This window comes from Alternaria hordeiaustralica (genome assembly GCF_023758085.1).
Source record: "Alternaria hordeiaustralica strain BMP 2776 chromosome Unknown scaffold_5, whole genome shotgun sequence".
Classification (NCBI taxonomy): Eukaryota; Fungi; Ascomycota; class Dothideomycetes; order Pleosporales; family Pleosporaceae; genus Alternaria; species Alternaria hordeiaustralica.
Window position 1 is genome coordinate 678,356 of NW_026056777.1, and position 23,176 is coordinate 701,531.

At 52.4% G+C, this 23,176-nt stretch overlaps 7 protein-coding genes across 7 annotated transcripts; 5 read left to right on the top strand and 2 right to left on the bottom strand.

The window, feature by feature from the left end:
* Positions 1-79: 79 nt before the first annotated feature.
* J4E84_003556 (uncharacterized protein) lies at positions 80-3,664 on the top strand (the record flags this gene model as incomplete). The annotated part of the gene is made up of 5 exons (XM_049386168.1): positions 80-1,279; positions 1,324-1,755; positions 1,804-2,364; positions 2,409-2,983; positions 3,034-3,664. The coding sequence occupies 5 exons, from the start codon at positions 80-82 to the stop codon at positions 3,662-3,664; spliced, it is 3,399 nt and encodes a 1,132-aa protein (XP_049246017.1).
* A 1,202-nt stretch (positions 3,665-4,866) lies between these two features.
* On the top strand, positions 4,867-7,016 carry J4E84_003557 (uncharacterized protein; the record flags this gene model as incomplete). Its single annotated transcript, XM_049386169.1, has 5 exons — positions 4,867-5,075; positions 5,131-5,343; positions 5,397-5,799; positions 5,876-6,501; positions 6,953-7,016. 5 exons carry the CDS (start codon positions 4,867-4,869, stop codon positions 7,014-7,016), a joined length of 1,515 nt encoding a protein of 504 aa, XP_049246018.1.
* A 2,322-nt stretch (positions 7,017-9,338) lies between these two features.
* Positions 9,339-10,427, top strand: J4E84_003558 (uncharacterized protein; the record flags this gene model as incomplete). The annotated part of the gene is made up of 1 exon (XM_049386170.1): positions 9,339-10,427. The coding sequence occupies one exon, from the start codon at positions 9,339-9,341 to the stop codon at positions 10,425-10,427; it is 1,089 nt and encodes a 362-aa protein (XP_049246019.1).
* Positions 10,428-11,381: 954 nt separating this feature from the next.
* On the bottom strand, positions 11,382-12,560 carry J4E84_003559 (uncharacterized protein; the record flags this gene model as incomplete). The annotated part of the gene is made up of 2 exons (XM_049386171.1): positions 11,382-12,132; positions 12,223-12,560. 2 exons carry the CDS (start codon positions 12,558-12,560, stop codon positions 11,382-11,384), a joined length of 1,089 nt encoding a protein of 362 aa, XP_049246020.1.
* A 1,149-nt stretch (positions 12,561-13,709) lies between these two features.
* J4E84_003560 (uncharacterized protein) lies at positions 13,710-15,314 on the top strand (the record flags this gene model as incomplete). Its single annotated transcript, XM_049386172.1, has 5 exons — positions 13,710-13,979; positions 14,032-14,298; positions 14,346-14,778; positions 14,828-15,220; positions 15,277-15,314. The coding sequence occupies 5 exons, from the start codon at positions 13,710-13,712 to the stop codon at positions 15,312-15,314; spliced, it is 1,401 nt and encodes a 466-aa protein (XP_049246021.1).
* A 2,088-nt stretch (positions 15,315-17,402) lies between these two features.
* J4E84_003561 (uncharacterized protein) lies at positions 17,403-19,929 on the bottom strand (the record flags this gene model as incomplete). The annotated part of the gene is made up of 2 exons (XM_049386173.1): positions 17,403-19,646; positions 19,696-19,929. The coding sequence occupies 2 exons, from the start codon at positions 19,927-19,929 to the stop codon at positions 17,403-17,405; spliced, it is 2,478 nt and encodes an 825-aa protein (XP_049246022.1).
* Positions 19,930-21,734: 1,805 nt separating this feature from the next.
* On the top strand, positions 21,735-22,672 carry J4E84_003562 (uncharacterized protein; the record flags this gene model as incomplete). Its single annotated transcript, XM_049386174.1, has 3 exons — positions 21,735-21,954; positions 22,006-22,560; positions 22,644-22,672. 3 exons carry the CDS (start codon positions 21,735-21,737, stop codon positions 22,670-22,672), a joined length of 804 nt encoding a protein of 267 aa, XP_049246023.1.
* Between the last annotated feature and the right edge of the window lie 504 nt (positions 22,673-23,176).

The following is a 23,176-nucleotide window of genomic DNA, read 5'->3' on the forward strand; positions in this document are numbered from 1 at the left end:
CAATCCTCACTGTTGCGCACCATGCATGCCCAAATAAGCCACGCACCGAACACAACACTGCGCGACGCCTGAGTGCACCATGTCGCGCAATCCGGGCTACTCGCGGGCGGGACCCAATGGAGGCTATGCCAACGGTAACGGCAGCTACAACGGAGGAGGATATAATGGATACGGCGGCGGCGACGGCAGCTACGACGGCCGACCGAGCGGCGAGCGAGCGCGAAGACCAGGCGGATACGGCGGCATGAGCGCGCAGCAGGACGACTACCCACCCCGACCGAGCAATGAGCGCGAGCGACCCCGACGACCCGGTGGCTACGGTGGCCTTGCCCAAGAAGACGAGATGGAGAGGAGGCCCAGCGGCGACCGAGAGCGCAGGGCGGGTGGCTATGGGGGAGGCGGGTTTGCAGGGCGTGACGAGAGCCCTCGCCAGGTCACACGGCCCACCAGCATCGAGCGCAGCCAGGCGAAGCGACGCAGCGGAGAGCGCCAGAATGGGAGCCGCCCCAGGAACGCAAACAACGGACAGGGCAGCCAGGCCATCGAGGAAGTCCTCCAATATATACGGCAGAACTGGGACTTCATGACCAAAGACCAATGCGTGCCCATCGAAGTCGCCTTGAAGCTTATGGACTCAAGTTCGCTCGGTCTGGCAAGCCAAGCTGGTCAGTTCCAGCAGACACACGACCAGCTGCAGAATGCGCTCAAAGGCATCGTCAACGAGCACCACCAGGGTTTCAACAGTTCCATCGGTACCTTCCATCAGATCCAGTCCAGCCTGCAAAGCTCCCAACACCGTGTCAGGACCCTCAAAGGCTCGCTTGTCGCGGCCAAATCATCCCTCTCTACAGCCAAGCCAGAGCTCAGAGAGTTTGCGACCACATCCCAAAACTACGATGAGATGCTACAGATGCTCGACACGATTGAGAAACTACAGCTCGTGCCCGAGCGGCTGGAGGCTCGCATATCGGAGAAGCGTTTCTTGACAGCAGTAGACATACTACAAGACGCGCTACGCATGATACGGAAGACTGAGATGGAGAAGATTGGCGCCCTATCAGACTTGCGCACATACCTCAGCAACCAGGAAGTGTCTCTGACCGACATCTTGATCGAAGAACTCCACAGCCATCTCTACCTCAAATCGCCCTACTGCGAAGACAGGTGGAAGGAGTATGCTCAGAACCAAGTCAAGGGTGACCTGTCTCAGCGTGCCCAGACTGACGCGAGGGGTCGGTTGCTTTACTACTTCCTTGATGGTCTTGATACCTCCGAACCAGTATGTAGGCCCATACCAATCACGCACCCTACTAACACTTCTAGATGACCGATGACTCCACCCACAACCCCGAAACAGACACCTTTCAGTACATACGGCTGGTCATGGAAGCACTGAACAAGATGAGCCGCCTAGACATGGCAGTAGACACCATCGAGCAACGCCTACCGGTCGAGCTCTTCAAGGTTGTCGACAAGTCTAACAACGAGGTCGCGCAACGGCACCCGAGCATACTGCGAGCTTACTCCGCCAAGAAGAAAGGCAAGGCAAAGACTGAAGTAGAAAATGAGGATGTTCGAACAACTTTGTTGAACGACTTGATGTGGACCCTTTATGCACGATTCGAAGCGATTGCGGAAAGCCACCGGGTTGTGCACGATGTTGTGGCCGGCATCGTCCGTCGGGAAAACCGAGGGGCATCAAGTGCGACGTTGACCCGCGGCTTCAAAGAGTTGTGGAAGCTCTATCAAAGCGAGGTTGGTTATCTGCAGTACTGCACATGCTGCTCGGCTGACAGAATCTAGATGCGGTCACTGCTTCACGACTATCTTGCTACGGATGGCGAAGCGTCTTACAGAGGCGGTCAGGGCCAGGCATCTACCGGCAGCGCATTCTCTCGCGCTCCTCGGGACCGGAGCAAGCGCATGTTCAAGCTATCCGACGTCGATACAAAAGCATCTGAGCTCTCCAAAGAGCGAGACGATCTTGAGGTCATCCTGAAGACGTCTGTGCCCGGACTTGTATCTGACTCGAAGAGACCAGAGGATGTCAACACCAACACGGCTACCAATCTCGATGGCAGTGCGACTGGGCATAAATTGCTCGTTGAGCCTAGTGTGTTCAACATGGGCATACTATTACCGCCATCATTAGACTTCCTGAACCGGTTGAAGGAGGTTGTACCCTCAAACGCCGACATTAGCATGAGCACTTTGACCTCATTCTTGGACGATTTTCTCGTCAACGTCTTCCATCCGCAGCTCGATGAGACCCTTATCGAGTTATGTTCTCAGACCTTCATCGAGGTTGACTCATTCAATGAGGACACTCAATGGTCGAAACACTCAAAGAAGCCCATTTTCAAGGTACGTTCTCCATTCGTCATATGCTCCTCATGCTAACTCAGCAGGGTACTGCGCAATTCTTCACACTCATCACAGCTTTCTGCAAGATGTTGGATAACCTTCCCCATGACCAAGCGTTCTCCCAACTCATCGTCAATCAAATGGACACATACGCTCAGAAGTGCACCGGCTGGTATAAAGCCCTTGTCAGTCGATCACAGGCTACAGCAAGTGGTCGTCTTATGAAGGCTCCTGCCGTATGGTCAGAGTCCGAAGCAATGGAAGACCTCATCGCCCATCTGGTGCGAATAGACTCGTCCGACCAAGAGAGCTTGAACAAGGCCGTCGAGAGTGAAGTTGCGCTTTTGATCGAAGCAGTCGAAGCCGATGAGCCTCTAGATCAAGCAGACATGATACAGGACAAGAAGAGTATCGTCAGCTTATGTTTGCTGTACACCAGCATGAAGTGGCTGGCCACCAAGACCGCCCAACTTCGGCATATCAGTGATCGTGCCTCTGACCCGATCAACGCTGAGTCGAGTGGCCAGAGGCACAACAGACGATGGACGCAACTCTCCTCTGCCGATCCCAGACCACAGAGCGCTCATATTTACCTCCCATTGAGCGCAGATACAGCCGCGTAAGTGTCTCGATATCCATAAAAGCCGTGTCCTACTAATCAACGAGCAGTATCTTCGACGCAGTAGTAGGAACCTACCAAGCCCTCAGCACACGCGTACTTCGCACCCTGCACCTCTCCATCCGATCAACAATCCTGTACTCGCTCAACGCAAGCATCCAGCCCAACATCTACATCGACACTCTACTCAGCGACCCCGACCCCGCCATCCTAGCTCTAAACGCCACGCTCGTCTCCTTCGACACCGAAGTATCAACCTACATACCCACCGCCTCATACGTGCACATCACACGCGGCCTCGCAACTCTAATGGACACCTACCTCCTCAACCTCTGCACCTCCAAAATCACACGCATGAACACCAACGGCTGCGCGCTCATGCAACTCAACATCCTCGTCCTGCAGCAGAACCTCAAGAACATCGAAGACGGCGCCACCCTACCCTACGCAGCCCTCTTCTTCGATCTCTTCACCGCAGGCCCAGACGCGATTATCGCTCGGGCCAAAGACTATGGTAAAGGCTTTGGTGTTCCCGGCGACGTGTTTGGTGAAGAGGAAGTGAAGAGGTTGTTGCAGATGACGTATGAAGAGAAGTTGAATGCAGAGAATAGGGAGGCTAGTGTGCAGGCGAAGAGGGCATTGGATGCGCAGTTGTTGGAGATTAGCGAGTTTATGTATTAGATATGCGCGGCTTCGAGTTCTTCTGTACCATTCCTGCCAAGAAAGGCTGTTGTAGCTGTAGCATCACCTTAGCTATAGTGGCGAATTTAACATGACATTTATCTTTAGCCCCGGCACAGCAATAGATCTGACATGCAGCATGTCAGCACGTTTTGGGAACGCGTGCAGCAGCATACCTACATAGCCAAGACGGCGTCCGGGGCCGTACCCACTCCAAATCGTTCCAGTCGAATCATCAGGAGCGCGAGTACAAAAAGATGCGCCTGGGGTCCTGCAAGCCCGCTGAGTCGCTTAGATCTACGCCCCTGTCATCTTCGGCGACGTTGTACGCGCACGGACGCCGCCTCGTGCGACGTCGCCGAACTGCTCATAAGGCTGGCCCAGTGATAGGGCTTCAGCTACGCCGCGGAACAGCGCGTTTTGCTGACATGATGTGGTATGATGGTTTTGTGGAAGGCTTTCACCGCTTCGTTATCGGGATCGGTGTACGGGCTTGCAGAGCTGTTCTGCAAGAGAGTGTAACGTCGCATGTGTGAGTGCTGCGCCGATTCCATTGTCACAGGAAGGAACTGGAGTAGGTAGGCATGAAGCCACGCCGCACCGCACTGCAAGGAGACCTTCCAATAAGACCCCGAATACGGCGTCTAATACTCAAACATACTGCATCCTGCATCCCAATTGTGTACGAGCCAGTAACAATCACAACACCCACATACCATCTATCTCGCTCCTGCACGCCACGCTTTCATCACCCACACTCGCTTCGAGCCGTTCGATACGGGCGTGCAGATACCCGTTGGAAGACAGCGTTCAGCCACAGGATTATGCTGATCTCATCTTGAGATGGTGTAAGGGTGTTTCCGGAATGAGGTGTGCATGCATGTGAGGTGGCAGATCTCAGCGCCGCATATCGCAGATTTCAGGCCACCCCTTGCGGTGACCTGGATTGATTGTTGTCGCCGATGACAGTCTGTGATATCGGACCGTCGGGGTCTTCGCAGCGGGCTGTGGGTTGTCGGGGTTTGGGGGCGTGAGTGTATCGGGGATGGGACGCATGTTATATGCTTGCGGGCTGCCCTTTCTTTGTTGGATTGTACTTGGCTAGCTCTTACGGATTTCGTGCGCAATAAGTGTACCTTCACTTAGCTTCCCACCCGAAACGAAGGTATCACGAAGCATTGATCAGGTTCACGAGTTCAGTCATGTCTTCGGCTAGTACTGCGGAGGACGTTGAGAAGGCTGCTTCAGGCACTGACTATGCGCATCTAACCAACGATGAAGTCAAAAGCTTCAGCTGGGAAGACATCACCGTCACGGTCAAAGATAGGACGTCTAAACAGCCAATCGATCTCCTATCCAACGTGAGCGGCATGATCGAAGCCGGAGAGATGATGGCATTGATGGGTCCAAGGTACGTTCAGAACACATCAACCTTACACACAGATATCTAACGGAAGATCACACAGTGGCTCCGGTAAAACGACTCTTCTCAACATCCTCGCTCATCGCGCCGCCATACCCAAAGCCACCATCCAACAAACACTTCGAGTCAACGGCGCGCCAACAACCCTATCCTCCTTCCGCAAACTAAGCAGCTACGTCGAGCAAGAAGACGCCCTAATCGGTTCCCTCACCGTCCGCGAAACTCTCTACTTCGCTGCTCAGCTTGCCCTCCCAAGGTAATCGACATGACCCCTCCCTATCCCAAAGCATTCTAACTCACCACCCCTAGTTCCATATCCGCCTCCTCCCGCAAAACCCTCATAACCTCCCTCCTCACCTCCTTCGGCCTAACCCCCCAATCCAACACGCTAATCGGCACCCCGATCCGCAAAGGCGTGTCCGGCGGCCAGAAACGACGCGTCAGCGTCGCCAGCCAACTCATCACTAGCCCCAGAATCCTTTTCTTGGATGAACCGACCAGTGGCCTGGATTCGGCGGCGAGCTACGAAGTCATCAAGTTTGTGAGAGACATAGCGAAGAAGTATAGGATTTTGGTGGTGGCGAGTATCCATCAGCCGTCGACGGCGACGTGGAGGTTGTTTGATAGGTTGATGCTTTTGAGCGGGGGGAAGGTTGTTTTTAATGGCGGGGTTGAGGGGGTGAAGGGCTGGTTTGGGGGGTTGGGGTATGAGGTACGTCCTTTTGTTCTTGACAACGCCCATCTAGTATTTTTGTGAGAGAGGAGCTGACATGTCACCCTGTATGTAGATGCCACTCTACACGAACCCAGCCGAATTCGTCATCGACCTCATCAACACAGATTTCTCACAAGACAGCACCACCGCCCAGCAACGCCTTACCCACCTCCACACCTCCTGGGCTACCTCCCCCGCCGCAGCATCCCTGACCGCCAACATCCGTGCCGCCGCCGAAACAGCTTCATCTACCCCCATCACATCCTCTCCAGCCTCCACCAAAACCCACGCCTCCCCCCTCCACACCACCCTAACCCTAACCCACCGCTCCTTCCTGAAATCCCACCGCGACATCGTCGCCTACGGCATCCGCATAGCCATGTACCTCGGCCTCGCCATCATGATGGGCACAGTCTGGCTGCGCCTCTCTCCAACTCAATCCAACATCCAAGCCTTTACCAACGCCATCTTCTTCGGCGGCGCCTTCATGTCCTTCATGGCCGTCGCCTACATCCCCGCGTACCTCGAAGACCTCGCCATCTACAGCAAAGAGCGCGCGAATGGACTATACGGTCCCACGGCGTTTATGCTGAGTAACTTTGTCGTGGGCGTGCCGTACCTCTTTCTCATTACCATACTGTTCAGCGTGGTGAGTTACTGGTTAGGCAATTTCCGGCCCGGCGCCGACGGCTTCTGGATGTGGGTGCTGTGGTTGTTTCTGGATTTACTCGCCGCGGAGTCTCTAGTCGTTCTCCTCTCTTCGCTCATACCCATTTTTGTTGTTGCGCTGGCGGCGACGGCGTTTGCGAATGGCCTTTGGATGTGTGTGAATGGGTTTATGGTGCAGCCGGATACGCTCAATGTGTTTTGGAGGTATGTTTTTCACTATATTGATTATCAGGCGTATGTCTTTAGGGGCATGATGGTGAATGAGTTTGGGAAGAGGAGTTATGAGTGTGAGAGGTTGGAGGACGGGGGGTGTCAGTGTATGTATCCGAGTGCGTTGCAGGATCAGTGTTTGGTGGATGGGAAGGCGGTGTTGGCGGTTTATGGGTTTGGGATGGGGCATACGGGGAAGTATGTGGGGTATTTGCTGGTTATTGTTGTGGTTTATAGGTTGTTGGGGTGGGCGGTTTTGTATTTGCGGAAGCATTGATGAGGGCGGCGATGGTAATCCTTGTTTTGCGATCTTTGCTTGCATCCTCGTAGATTAGACGAGACAAAACTGCTGTCGTTTCCGGATTCCTTTCTCCATCTCTTCGATCAATTCTCCATTCATGATCTCGTCCTTGTACACTTGGCCTAAGAGAAGATAGTTCTCGCCCCGTGGTCGTAGCGCAACTGGCGTATATGCTCCTTCTAGGGCCACGATAAGATCTCCTTCTCGTAGACAGACAGGTCCGAGGCCATAAGATCCGTCCTTGGTACGAAACAATGCCCATTTATGGAAGAAGCGGGACACAAGAGCTCCAAAAACTTTCCAACCAGTTCCAGCTTGACAAAAATCGTACTTGATTGTGCCATCTTCTCTTACATGTTTGGAAAGTACATATAGCAATCTGATCCAATCCAAGAAACTCTGTAAATATTCCGACACGGCTTCTTCGCTCGCTTCGTAGTAACTAAATTGGTATCTGACCTGTCCTCCAGTCAATGTCCGTGCCATAGAGATCATGGCGGGACTCAGATCTCTGCCCGTTGGGGCTTCTTCGGATACCTCCTGCCGCCAGTAGTCGAGAAGTATATCGACCGGGTATTCCAGAATAAGCTTCGTACTTTCAAGTCGACCCACATAGCTGAGGTCTGAAAACCTTTTTTGCACTATGATTGCGCAGGAAACAGTTCCATATACTGAACCGCATACCACAAGTTGCCGGCTACGTGGCTGTGTGATACCCTCGTTCGGCGCAGTAAACTCACATGTTCCGTATGCGCTGGACGTAGGGGACAGCCCACCCATCATCTGATCATGTGATACAGACTGCCACTGATTCCATTGAGGAACCCAAGACTCGTATTCTGGATGGCCGTCGTAGTCCACATCATGGTAGACGTGGCCAAAGATTGCAAGATCGCTAGTCCATCTAATAATTGCTGTGGCAGCGTCGTGGAAAACCTCTGCGATAGACTTTTCGTAATCAATGGGAATAATGGTCCTTTCGTCGCCTAGCTCTCTCAGCCCAAGTATACCATATACCTTGTCTCGAGGGTCCGTAGCATGCCAACGCCTGTAAGTGCTGAGAGCTTGTAAAAGACGACATTTGTCCGACGACAGTGGACCGTTCATTTTCCAGGCATAAGTCACGGAGGTTGTAATGAAGACCGGTCCTGAATGTCGACTATGATTCATCTGCCAGCTCGCTAGACGTACTGCAGTATACTTGGAGAGTTCTTCGGTTCCCCAGTAGTATACCAAATCAGCTGCTAATCTGAACTCTTGTATACACCACATGCGACGAAACCAAGGATTAGAAAAAAAGGCTTGCAGTGAATGCCATGGTACGGAAGCGGCGAAAGCTGCGCCTGCGTCTGGTAAGCGCCAATTGGAATCGTAATCCGTTGGATCACCATCGACCAATTCCAAAGATTCGAAAAGACGCCTGACGTTTGAGGTATGCTCATCCTCGACGGGGCCAAGCCAAACAACGACGCGTTTGGCGCGAAGATACGTTGAATCCATGCGACGGACCTGCGAACTCTTCTCTTCATCGTCAGACTGAGCGATGCACAGTGCATCTGCCCAGACAATCCGCACCTCGCTTGTCAGCCGCAGCCTCACAAGTGCATTGTAGAGGCTCGCGGTGACTAGGTGCGTTGTACCGTTGCAGAGAATCTCACGTCGGTCGTTTGAGTCGCCCCAGCAGTAGGAGAGTGCTTCATATGCGGGATTATCGTCGACCTCGTACTGGCGAAGCTCGCATAAGATTGGGGACTCGGGGGTTTGAGAGGGCAGTATGTGTAGCAGGCGCATCTGACCATTCGATAAACGCGTCGGATAGAGCGTCTCCATCGCGCAGAAGCGCTCGCAGGTCGAGCGACTGGTGAGTGGAAGACGGTGCACAATCTAAGCAAGCGCAGCAAAAAGAGAAGCCAGAATAAGTAAAACGGAATCAGCTGAGATAGCGGATGTTCTTCCCTGTGCGCTTCTGTAGTAACAATGGGTGCAACTTTGATGGATGTATTGTCTCAAGCGGGGTAAAATGGATGCCTCAAGTGGAAGCAGCGGCGAACAGAGGCTAGCCTGTTCTCGGCCTAGCCCGCAACTCCCCACTTTCGTGCATCCGGCCCGTCGATGCCCCGGAGGTCCTTCACTGGACAGCTCTTGCAAAATGACTCATTTTGTATCATCTCGCTACTGCGTATGGTCTCGCAGGTTTGCACTCCCATAATGATTGCCAACATCGGAATACCGTACAGCGATGATGTACAAAAGGCGCCGTGGCTGCCTCATCGTACTTCCCAGCCACCTCTCAGGCTTCCAAGGTTCCGCACCACATACGTCGGTCAACACAGTGTAGCAATATCAGCTTACCAGCATGAGTGCCTACGATCTTACGGATGAGAAAGGTCTCCAGCAATACCTCGAAGCGAACCGATTCCCAGCAGCTAGCGTGCAGCTTCTCTCAGGAGGCAATGCAAATTACGTCTTCCGCGTCACGAAGCACGACGGCTCCACGAGCATCTTCAAACATGCAGAGCCTGTCCTGAGATTCAACAAGGACTTTGCGCTCGATCCAGCCCGCATGGATTATGAGGTTCGGATCCTAGAAGCATTATCTTCCACCGAGAGCCCTCTGCCCACGAGCCTTACCGGTTCGAACGTACACGCGGCAAGGTTTTTGACCTACGACCAATCAGAAAAGCTGCTCCAGATCGAGGATGGCGGGCGTCGTAATCTGAAGGACGCTTATACGGACCCGAAGCTCAATATGTCGTCGATTGGAGAGCAGCTTGCCAGATGGCTCGCTGCACTGCATGTATCAGCAAAGAACTTCTCGCTAGCTTCATCGCACGAAGAACAGGACAGCAACAACAACCCCATTGCTGTCAACGTATACCGATACTCTTACAACGACCTGCACACAGCGTTGACGCAGTTCGGTCACGACCCCCAGCTCGCTGTTCTCGTCAACGAAAAGTTCGGCAGTCTACTCGAAACAGACGACGAGTGCATCTGCCATGGCGACTTCTGGCCTGGGAATATCCTCGTCCATGACGCTGAGTTGCGGCCAGTTGAGCTGACCATCGTGGACTGGGAGATGGTGCGTCGCGGCACTAGCGCAACGGATGTTGGTCAGTTCGCTGCCGAGGCATTCCTTCTTGATCGCTTTCGAGGCGGTAGAGGGCTGCTCGGCGTGTTCTTGAATGCATATATTGCAGCTCGTGGGCATACAGAGGTGCTCGGCAAAGCGTGGCTAACGAGGATGGTGGTGCATTGGGCAGTTCACATTGCATTCTGGCCGACTAGAATTGCATGGTCTGGTCAGGAAGAGACGAAGTCACTCGTTGATATTGGCGCTGTTACTTTGCAGAATGTTCTCAATGAAGACTGGGAGAAGGTCCTGGATTCACCGCTGTTAAGGGATGTGAAGGAAACGTACTCCACGCTACTGTCACGACCATGAGGTGTATCAACGATGAAAACATTTCGTCAAAGTTTTGCGAGTGTTTAGCTTGGATGTTTGGGATCGAAAGCACCTGGGTGAGTACCCTTATTTCTAAGAATATTAGTTACTATCCTGTCAGCAGACCCCACTCTACTAATCACATGCTGAGGGTGTGAGGAAATTTGTACCTAATCATAAGAACCTTCCACTCATCCCTTGAATCGCTTTGTGAAGCAAACAAAAGTCTTTCATACGGATATATAAGAACACATCATGGTCACCACCAACTATCATCTACCATGTCATCGACCAACGCGATGTCTACACCACTCTCACCCGACGATATCTCTCGAATCATAGGCCGACTCACGACTGCGCTTGGAGAGATAGCACAAGTTCTACTTGAAGATATTTTACCACGTATGTCGACAACACAAGTAGCCCAGACACAAGGCCATGTGTCAAAGATTGTGAACGGACTTGTTCGTGACTTTGTACAGGAAACCAACAACGGGAACGAGCATCCATCACTATTGCAGCAACTGTACACCATGCTGCAACAAGACGTCGCACCTGTAACCCCTTCAGATGTACAAGTGTCAGACGAACGGTTGCTTGCTATCGTTGATAGGGTTGAAAGCTGGAGGGACTTGGTGCAAACGGGAGCGTTTGAGTCCCCGGACGAGCTAGAAGCCGCGTTGTTAGCGCTGAACTTAGACGAACAATCGTAGAAGGCACTGTTGTTGAGGACAATGAGATTGGCAGGAGGGGGGTTTGGGGTTATGGATATGATAGGAGGGCATTAGACGAATAAATAGCAGCCAATATTGGCATAGGTAATACAGGTAGTTGGGATGCTGGTTCGAACTCTCGATAGCTATAGGCTTGATGGTTACTCTGCTCTTCGTCACCAGTGGTCCACAATCGGTAATGCGTCTTGATCTCCTAGCAACTTTCTTTCGATTTCCGCAATTACTGCACCTTCTTCGCCCCCGATGCAATCTCAATCTCCGCCAGTGCAGCCTCTCGCCAGAACCAGACAGCGGCAAGCGTCGCGCCCGGACCACCACCACCGGTCAGGGCCGCAATGACAAGAAAGCTCTCAAAGAGATTTTCGAGCGTAGCCTCTCCGTTCCTCATCCGCTGCACATCGCAGACAGCGACCCAAGACGGGATGATGTACATTAATCCAATGATGAGCCAATCCCATTGGAAGATGAACAGCAAACCCCAATCAGCGTTCCTCTTCCAGGTATAGGTGCTAGGTAAGAAGACGCGGGCGTACGTAACATCAGGGTCTGTCGATAGGGAAATGCCGCGGATGGCGTACCAATGAGTTGCCACACAAAGAACGAAGAGGAGAGCGTAGAGGACTTTGAGGTGTCGAACATCCGCATTCCGATTGCTCGCGGTAACGGTGGTCGAGGTACCAGAGAGGGAGACGAGCCACATGGGGATGCCGGTAAGGATTGGTGTGAATTGCCAGAATGCTAGGAGCTTTTGCATCCTGTCTGCGCTTTGGTCGGGAAGGAACAATGCGACCGTTGGGACAACGTAGAAGAGGAAAACGCCCGGTAGGATCACGCGCGCGTAAGGCAACGGGACAGTGCGTCCGCTCTCAAAGTAGGCTTTGGGCTGCGAGACGCGATGGAGGAGTAGCCACCAGATAGTGACGATGCAAGCTGCTCCAACATTCTGATAGACGAAGGCCCAGATGGAAATACTGCATTCTGTCAGCTACCTCCGGTTTCGCCAGATCCTACATTTGCAGACTTACTATTTCAGCCAACTATTTTGATTTCGCTGCCGGTACGCCTCCACATTGTTGATCGTGACAAGGGCCGTGATTTGGATAAGGAAGTAAAGTTGTTGCCAATAATATGGCTCGTTCCATCGCATCGGGCCGGATAGAAAGGCAGCCACCAGGAAAGATAGACCTTCGTCCACCAAGTGGATGCCCGTGTAGTCCTTCTTGATAGGCACACCATTTGGGAAAACGCCCGACGCTGCTGTTTCTAGAAAGCCCACAGGAATATCGTTCATCGCGGTCGTGATGCGCATGGTATAGAACCCGAGCGCGGCCAACACAGCCATGAGAGCCAGTAGCGCATTGTTGTTTGGGCGGCCGACGTTTGCTGTTGATGTTGCCATGCTGGGCTGTTGCTGACACTCAGGACACCTGGTGTGTAGTGGCAGACAAGTTTGGTTTTATTCGTCGTCCCGCGTAAGTGCTCGGCTTCACTTGGCGAGCTTCGCCCTCCTATTAAACTCAATACGGAGAATACGGACACCTATTACTTGCGGGGCTTGCTTATGTAAAGCGGCTCAAGGCCCGGTGGGCCTATTGCTGCTTGGCCGTGGCTGTCTGAGCAACCTCTTCATCATCAGGCGATGCTGTAGCGTGCCGATGTTATCGCAAAGCAACGACGAGAAGATGACAGGACCCGGAGCGTTCGACGACGGTCCAATGCGGATGAAGGATGTCTCACGTGACCTAGTCGTGGCTTGACAGCTGTGTCATGTGACCCTAGAAGACTGCCGAGGTCGGTCCGCGCCGGACAGATCTATACGGGTTTTATCCGGAAATCGAACTCATAGGAGAGAGAAAAGTTTCCTGTCAAATGGTGCGAATGTCGTTTTTACTGTCACTGGAGTGTTGTTCCAGGTAAGTATACCGAATGTATGGTTCGGGCCTTCCGGCTAAGCGGCACACTCGATGGCCGGAACGTGTTTCAACGGCGTTGGTGTTGATGGCCATCCGGTTTTTGACGTGACGTCAATGCACCGCTTCATGATGTGCCTCCATCGATATTCCTTTTCGAAGAGCAACTTCCATGGTGCGAATAGAAGGAACAGCTGCATCTAACCCAAAAGAAAAGACGGCTCGCATGGCCTTGCGGGGTGATGTGCAGCAGTGGTACCTGCCAAGCGCCCAACGCGATGAAGGCGGACGCGGAGGTGCCGAGATCGCGTCCTCCACGCGACGCTAGGGGAGTGATGTCATAGCATCCTTTCATCGCCTTTTGTCGCAAGCTGGAGCAAGCACCACCAAGAATCTCCGTCTTATGCATGGACGCCACCACATCGAGTATGGCGCATCCAATTTATGATGCGCACTCCAGCGCTATTACGCATTGGCGCCCTCCAAGTCTCGGAACCTTGGCTGCCAGGGTTTGACAGCGCGTCGCGTCTTCCCTCTTGTATGCTTGTCTCTCTTGTCAAACCTTGCCTGCATCCTCTTCCTTACTCCCATTCACAACGATACCCCAGAGCCTCTAAAAGGCCCGAAAGTTATACAAAATGGTTGGAGGCAGACGCAACGTTCTCAACAGCCACGACAACAGCAACGGCAATGTCAACCGTCGCCACAATGTCGAACAGTTCAGCAAGTACCAGCGCGTCGACCTAGAAAGCGGATATGGAGCGATTACCCCCGTCAAGCCGAAGCGTAGATTTCGCGATGCGATCGAACAAACCGTCAAAGACAACCGCGCCAATGAAATGAAACAGAAGTTGATCGACAACATCGACCATGAAGCGCTCGAAATTTACAGGAAGAGTGATGAGAGCGTATGTTCCAAACGATCGAACTGCTCATACAGATGCTAACATCCACCCTCAGTTGAAATCTATCAAGAACAAGAAGGTACGCGGATTCTACGAGGAACAGAACGAGCGCCTAGACGACTGGGCCGAAGTCGACATGGTTGTTTCTTCACTCGCCGACGACATCGTCGATAGTATGAACCCGCGAGACGTCGATGGCGATGGCGTGGCTGAAGACCGGGGACCATTGGGTAACAGCGGAGAGGACCTCGAACCTTTTCTACCCGAGGAGGAGCGCAACAAGCGAGCAAAGTCCGCTAAGCATGCGAGATGGGCGATCAATGTAGGTCCCAAAATTGAAGCAAGCCTTCATAAGCTGACATAGTACAGATCAACGTAATCGTAAATATCCTTCTCCTCGCGGCCAAGGGTGTAGCAGCCATTTGGTCCAGCTCCCTGTCTTTGATCGCATCCCTCGTCGATTCGGCCCTTGACTTGCTCTGCACCGTCATCATCTGGACTACCAACAAGCTCGTAAGCTGGCGTGTGGAGGGTTTGCGGAAGAAGTTCCCAATCGGCCGCCGCCGTCTCGAACCAATCGGCATCCTGGTCTTTTCCATCTTGATGGTCATATCGTTCCTCCAGATTCTGCAAGAATCGGTCAAGAAGCTCTTGCCAAGTGGTGACCACAGTGTATCTCAATTGCCACCAGCTGCCATTTTCGCCATGGTCGCTACAATTGTCGTCAAGGGTACCATTTGGGTAGGATGCGCAAGGGTCAAGACAACACAAGTACAGGCCTTGGCCCAAGACTGCAAGACTGGTAGGCTCATTCCCTTCACCTCTTGGAATGCAATGACTGACAAAATCAGACGTTATCTTCAACACGCTCTCCCTCTTGTTTCCGCTCATTGGAGGCCACGTCGGCGTCTGGTGGCTCGATCCTCTCGGCGCGGCTTGCCTTTCGCTATTCATCATCTACGACTGGGCTTGCACTTGCTTCGAGAATGTCACCCGTTTGACCGGTGAGCAGGCCAGCGATCGTGTGGAGCGCAAGATGATGTATATGGCATACCGCTTCTCGCCCCTCGTCGAGGGTTTCAAGAGTCTCAAGTGCTACCATGCGGGTGATGGTGTCTGTGTGGAGATAGATGTGCTCATGAAAGAGGAGACGCCCTTGAGGAAGTGCCATGACATTGCGGAGACCCTGCAGTACTGTCTAGAGGGCCTGAACGAGGTGGACCGTGCTTTCGTCACTATGGATTGTGAGTATTCTGATCGAGAGAAGAGTGGTTGTGGACATAATGCTAATATCTTGCAGACACTTCCCAAGGTCCTACAGGCCACGCCGGCAGCTAGGTCTCTGGATTCGAGCGATTCGCATTCGGCGCCATCATTGGCTGGTCGCACAGCATACATGGCGTTCAGTCAGTATCGTACATACTTGTGTTTTTCTCATCATTTCCAGCGTACTAGCATTCGATTTTCCAATATTACAATCAGTACAACTTTACAACAACCGCTATTATTCCTTTACGTCATTGCTGTGTTTGCTGATCCACCCTATGACCTTTCACACCTCGCGAGAAGCGCGTGACGGTTAACACGCGGAGCTGATGACCTAATATCAACAAGTCCAGCCCCAATCCATTGTGCTCATTCACAGAGAGCCCACATTCGCAACCCTTACCACCCTCTCGCAATCCCCGTCTGCCTCCCAAGACACAGGTGCGAGCGCACCCGCACACGACTCAACCACACTTCTTCGCTGACGCCAGACTCTTCGAGAATGACCCCGGCCTTGCCCAGCAATCGCACCGATTTCCTTGCCCACGGGCTCGAGCTCGCCGAATGCAGCATCTGCAGAGAACCATTCGATAACGCTCACTGGCCGTATCAGATTCGCGAATGTGGACACATATTCGGCAGGGTCTGTCTTGAGGCGTGGCTGCGACAGTCGGACAGCAAGGGCACATGTCCGCAATGCAGAAGCGTCCTATTTCGAGCAATCTCCGCATCTGAAATTGCTGAGGTGCGAAGGGAGCGTTCCGAACTACGCGATCAAACTATGTCAGGACATAATCTCCGGCTACTAAACGTGCATGACAGGGAGGGGTTTTTGGTCGTGCTATGGACAGAAATAACAAATGCGTTTGAGCCAGATGTTCGAGAGGAAGATGAGAATGCATGGACCCCGCGCATCATCGGCCTGATTCAATACCTGCTTGAGGGGCTCGGTCTACCCAACCACCACCATGATCGCGTGGTCTTGTCTCGGGCGGTGCGAGAGACGAATGCCCGTGAACTCGTGTTATGGGATGTATCTGCAACCCCGCCGCTCGGCTATCAACCCATCTATAACCTAGCGAAACATATGATCGAAATTTCACGCATCTTCCCTCGCCAGACCATCCCCGATCCGATCCTTTGGCGCGCCATGATCATTTGTTATAAGGAAGGCCTCGAGAGTGCAGCCTGTCATTTTGAAAATGACAGAGATGGGATGTTCGGCCCGCAGCCTGACGCATATGAGCGGAACACTCTTGCATCGGCCCTGTATTTGTTCCTGGTCCTCATGGCGCAAGACTCTAAGCACAATCTCCGGCCGAACGACGATTACGACGCTGAAGACGTGGAGAGTTTGTTGCGAGTGATAGATATCAAGGTCACGTATGACGAGTACCCGCCGTTGCACAGCGGCAACATCTCGAGAGACTACTGTGAGAGGGTAGCTCGCTTTCATCATAAAGCGCAGATCAACGACCCGCAGACGACTGCCAGCAAAGAACTAGCTGATCCGCACACGAGCGAGGAACTCATTTTTTGCCATGTCAGGGACTTTTGGTTGAGCTCTAGGGGGTCCTGGACGGCCGAGACTCCTGACAGAGACGCGTACGATCCGACGGACTACGATAGACCATATGGAAGTGAATGGACATGACGATGGGTCTGGAGAAGATGATGATGGATCGCGCACTCCGAAGACGGTAGCAGACAATGTGACAGATGATTAGATGCGATATGAGATCGAAGGAGGTTCCATTGGGAGCGGATGACGATGCCGATGGACCAGACGCGGGTAACGACTTGGCCCAACAGGCGATTGGGAGAGCATGACAAAGGTCGCTAGAACAATTTATGCAGTATGAAGGGAGACATGAAGGTTACAAGCAGTATATTGGACCTCATGAGTAGAGGTAGAAGATCAGGTAGCTTTCATAGTGCATCACAATACGTCGTTACTGTGGCTATATCCAATTCTCATTCGCTGGGGTAATTTCTAGTTTAACGCAAACACGAAAAGCAAGGAAACAAAGCTAGGCAGATAGGAGGTCCTCGCCCGAAGACATGTCCTATGCCTATGAACTGCGCGGAAAGAACTACAAACAGAAAGGCCAACCAGAATAGAATAAATCCGTGGAGAGATACTGCCTTGATACCAAGAACTCAATCACGACTCCGTTTTACGCGCTCACTGCTCTCAGAGTCAGCAGACTCTCGTGCTTCCCTCTTCCTCGTCGCAGTACGCTCCTGCTCTTCACTGGGCTCAGCGGGCTCTTCTCGCATCCGCTTTTGAGCTTGCTCGTTGTCATCGTGCGGGATGTCAGCAATGCTGCGCTTTCCCTTAAAGGAAATCGCTGTTTCTACCCCACCAACGGGATCTGTGGCAGGGGGCTGGCCCAGAGCCTCGTTTTCAGCGGCCCTTCGACGAGTAATCTCATTTCTCATGTTGTCCCTGTGGCCCCAATACTTCATCTTGTTATCCATATGTTCCCGGTAGGTTGATAGGTTGTTCCGCCTCGACCGATTGTGGTGGTGGAGCTCAAAGTAGTGGCGCTCCTCCTTCTTCGCAATATCCTTCGTCTCGTCCCAGGTCAGGCCACCTTGAATGTTCTTCGCGGTGTACAACCCAAAATTCCTTTCTGCGATACGTTCGAAGAGTACCTGAAGATGCCTCTGGCGAATAGCGCAGCTGATCTTATCAGAGAGGGCTTCATTCTCAGCCTTCAGATCCTGAGCGGCCAAAGCTTCCATACACCTCCAGACAATCTCTTCGCTTCCAAGGGGACTCACGTCTTCGACGCGAGCTTGTATAATTTCGACGGTCTTTCCGACGTCTATCATCGGCTTGCCATTGCTGTCGCAAGCTTGGAGTTGGGGTTGTTTGGTGAGGTAATTCATCATGACTTCGATGTCTGATGATCTCTCGAATGAGATGTTGAACTGGCCTTCAAACGTGTCTGAGGCAGAGTTGAGTTTGTTCTGCTCGTTCTTGTTCATCATCTTTCTGCGTGCTTCGATCAGTAGTCGGATGAATCGGTCTTTGATCGAAGTCTCAGGAGGAGCGGAGAGACTAGCTGACTGCGCGGCACTATTGGCAGCAGTCTGGGAGGTGCCAATATGATTGCTCTGAGCAACCTTTTGGGCATATTCCTTTACTCTGTTGTATTCTGCATTAGTCATCAGCCTGTTCTTCATGGCGAAGTCGAGGTCATTGGCCAGCCCTCTCGCAGACTCTGCTTCGCGGATATAGTCGAAGATCTCGTCCCGAATTCGGTTCTTCTGCTTCTCCAGCACCATCTGTGGAAGAGCTTGTTGCAGAACGAGGTGAAGATCAGGAATTAGTTCTAGCAGGTAATTGACCATGCCATTCGACCAATGATTCCTTGTGTTTGCCTGGGTCCTGATTCTCGCTCGTGATTCAGTAGTGCTCTCAGGCGGGGGCGCGTCAACCATGTTCTGCTCCTCGGTATCCACGCGGCTAGTGACTTGGACATCGTCCATATCGTCTTGTACCACGCTGGAGATATCGCGAGAAGCTGGCTGTGACTCTATCCCGTCCATGGTCTGGCTGAACTCTGCCCGCATGTTTTGAGAGTCGACCAGACGAGAATGAGTAAGTTCTGGGATGCAGACTTCCATCGCTTCGGTTTGCGATGCTGCTCCAAGGACGATTAACAGCTCACTAGTACTGGCATCGCGGTCCGTGGTATCTGTTGAGTGTGTCGGTTGGAGAGTGGTGGGCTGGGTCTCATGTACACCAGCGGCGGCAACGTGGACTATACTGTTTTGGTCGTTGCCATCGTCGTTTGTGTATTCGGTAACAGGCGCATCTGCCGTACCGCCGTTACTCTGGGGGGCCCATGTAGGCTCAATGGTGAATGATTGCTCTGCCGATACTGCATCATGACAGACTTTGACTTCGGCAAGGGCGCTCTTGTCGTCGTCGATATCAGTTTGTAAGTTGGCGGAGTCTTCAACTCTGCCGATGGCTTGGTCAAGCTCAGGAGACAGTGACGCCTCCGTAGTGAAGGTGCTGTAGCTGCTGACCGACGAGAATAGCGACGAGTCGTCGGATGAATCGTCGGAGGATTCCTCGTCACTGGAGATGTCTGGTAAAGGAGTACTACTGGCGTACTCAAGAATGGATACCACGCGGGGTTCATGGAGAAGGATGCGCTCTTCAGCCTTCGAAAGTGACGGCAGAGGCTTCTTGCTCGCGACATCCAGATAATACTCGTCGAAGGTTTGGTGAGGCTTCAGAACTTTGAAGGCAGTACAAAGGTCCTCGAACACGTCTTTATGTTGCCCGGTAACGTTCTCGTACTGCTGGAGGTGTGACCGCGCGACAATAGCAGAGCGGCGTGATCTCTGGTTGCGAGAAGTCTTACGAGGTCTCGACCTAGGGGTCTATTTTCCGTCAGTCTGGTGATCGTTCATCACGCGACGCAAGACTTACGGTGTTGTTGTCCGCCGGTGATATCTCGGCGCGCATCGCTTCCTGAACTGAAGCAACGACGACCGGTATCATCTTAGCGAGCATCTGTTCCAGCGCGCCAGCCTCGTACATCGGGCGGAGCGCGGCGAGTAGACGGGAAACAATGCGTTCCTCCATGGCCTCCAGATACTCAACCAAATGAGGGGACAAGGGGCCGTCAGATGAGAAGACGGGGGCAGAGTTGGTGGTAGCCATTGCAAGAAGATACAGGTCGACAGGAAAAGAGGTGTCTGACAGAAGAAATGTGTGTAGTATTGCAAGAAAGTAGGTCAGACTCGCGGTGTGATGCGACTGAGCGGGGTATTGTGACTAGAAGGTCGTGAGAGCGACGCTTTGGCCAAGATATCGCGTGCGACAGGGACCTGGAGGACTGCAGCGACTGAATACCGACTTTCATTGAGCCAGTAACGTCTTTGCGTGACTGGGTCCAGGTGAATGCGTCATAATAGCAAAACGTGCGAGCGTGATCTACCCAAATAGGATATTCCAGGCGTAAAGATCCAGCAACGTCCAATTAGAGGTAGCGCTCGTAGAAATTCTAAGAAGTGCGAGACACGAAGCTATGACTTGTCATCGACAATAGCAAGTCACCATACACAAGCGGCCATAAAAGCGGTAGCTTCAAGAAAGTGAAAGAGGAAGGGAAAGATACAGACACATGTCTCTGACGTCAAGCCTTAGGATACACCGCGAACCCACAAGCAAAACAGCGCTCGAGAATCTCGTCTTTACTCTTTTCAGGCAGCCCTGAGATGACTGAAGGGTAGCCTCGTAGTGGAGATAATGAAGACGACGAGTTGTAGCTTATAGGATGGTAGATACCATACTACTATTCTTGATCTGATGACCGACATGCTGGAGTACGAAAGAGAGTGCGATAGACTTTGAAGACACGACCCGTAAATGACATGAAATGAGAATGACAACATGTAAAGATGAACAGTACAGGTAGAAACTTCTCCGCTCACACACCTGCGTATGGGTGGCCTTGGAATGATTGTGGCCAGGCAGCTAGGATTCTAAGCACCTCCATCAAGATATCTGGGCTTAGACTCTCAACGGTGATCCATCGGCATCATGCCCTTCCTCTCCCGCTGCCGGAAAATGTGTGCTAAAAGACGACGCGTGCGACCCATTGTCACTTCGCTTACGTCAACTCGATCATTCGGACATTCTCAAGATGGAAATAGCGGCAACGTTTTGTAGGATCTGGGGATGGAGTCGTCGCGTGAAAGATATTCGAGATGGGGTGGCTGGAGAGACGCGTTGGAGTTTCGTTGTGGATCGAGCATTACGTCATATCTGAGTAATCATGCGTCCGCCCCTGACGCGCGACGCGACGCGACCCTCATCCCACCGTCCATCACGATGCACGTCGACCTACAAACCAAATAGACGACTAAGCGCGCTTCTGTGCAAAGATACTCATACTGTTCGCGAATTTCCGCAGACTCTTTGGCCATCGCGTCGTGCCTGCTTCACTGCAGCATCCTTTGCCCCACCCCACGTTGATCATCAGTATAGCTTCGTAAAGCCTACAACCTCTGAAGTATAGGATTCAAACGATTTGTCTAACGTCTAGCTTTGGAGTCGGACTTCCTGTGTAAAACGGTGTTGAGAGGCTAAACATAGCGTTTCGGGCTGCCGCATAGGCTGGCAGGTGCTCGTCTCCATCTCCACGCAGCAGCCACGTCGATGTGTCAGCCAACACCGCACGGTATCTTCACGATCTAGTACTCCGATACACAATATCAATTTGCGCGCCTTATCTGACCTATCTGGTGTTGGCAGCCATACATGGCCAACACGTAACACAAAAATAGCGGTATGCGGTGACGCTAGACCAAATCCAACGATGCTTACATTGCGCCGCTGGCTTCAACATCACACACTCCGTGCGGTCGATGGAGATGTCGGGGCTTATCATCTACGAAGTATAATGTGGTGTGTGGAACACTCAATCAAAGCTTTAAGTCCAGTTACATAGCAATCTCGACAAGATGGTGAACGTCACCAATGCCAACGGCATCACCGGCGCCAACTTCGACGTATTCGGCACTAATCGCGTTCTTCCTCGGGCAATGACAGCTTTCACAGCCATCGCGTGGTACAACTCGATTGAGCTCATCATCCTCATCTTCGTCGTATTCAGACGGTACACTGGTCTATACTTCTGGAGTTTGATAGTCAACACACTCAGCATTGTGCCGTATGCGACAGGTAGGCATAAACTTCTAGACTGGTAGAAGTGATGGCTAACTGAGTCTCCAGGGGCGTGGATGAAACAAAACAGCGTTGCGCATGACCCTCGCCTTTACAATACGCTCCTTACGCTCGGATGGATATTGATGGTACCCGGACAATCCATGGTTCTGTACTCGCGCCTACACCTGATATCGCCGAACCTCAGGCTTCTACGGTTTATCTTTTGGGCCATCGTTGTTTCAGCAGTATACCTTTGCATGCCGACCGTAGTCCTGAATCTACGATTATTCACTAACCACCCAGAGCGATATCTCCGCGGCTACATGGTCATGGAGAAAATACAAATGACTCTCTTCACCATCCAGGAGATCTCGATATCCTGCATCTACCTATGGGAAACCCGCAAGCTGATGCGCGTAATCTTTGACGGAAAGGCCAGGAAGTGGATGTGGCAGCTCGTCGCAATGAGCATACTCCTGCTCATACTGGATATCGCGTTACTCACAACGGAATTTTTGAACCTCTACATGATACAGACGACCTTCAAATCACTTGTTTACAGCTTCAAGCTCAAGATTGAGTTCGCAGTACTCAGTCAAATTGTTCGCGTCATCCAAGATCGTGCGCACCCCAGCCGCTCAGACGCAACGCTTCCGTCGGATCTGGAGCGCCAACTCAATATCCGAAAACCGATGTCCAGTCAGGTGTCAGAGGTGGAGAGCTTGCAGCATAACGTGCCACTTGAATGGCGCTTGTCAAGAGAGGCCACATCTTTTGTTTCACCAGTCGCCCTCACTATGGCGAAGGAATCTGAAATTAAAAGCACTAGATGTAGCGTCGTGTCTATAGACGCGATGTATCCTGGGAGATTGGGTTGATAGCGCGATAGGCGCCTTTGGTCGAGAGAACGAGGAAGGTTGCTCAACGCAAGGATTACGACTTGGAACTTGCGGCATTTACGTATAGAATGCTGTTGTATCGGTGAGCATTGGTGCGCGCCCTGCACCTGTTCTCAGCACTGGTTTCGCGTCCTCCCATGCGCGAACGGATCAGACCGCATTGCGCTTCACGCCTTCGGCCTTAGCAATGCTTCTTCGACACTATCAGGTTAGCATACCGCGGCCAAGCTCATTCTCTGTGCGGCGAGTTACGTTCTCGATTTGAGCAAGCTTGGTGAAGCTCCAGTCCGACAAATCCGTAGCCTAAGACTTCTTAGTGAGAACACAAACCATGCACA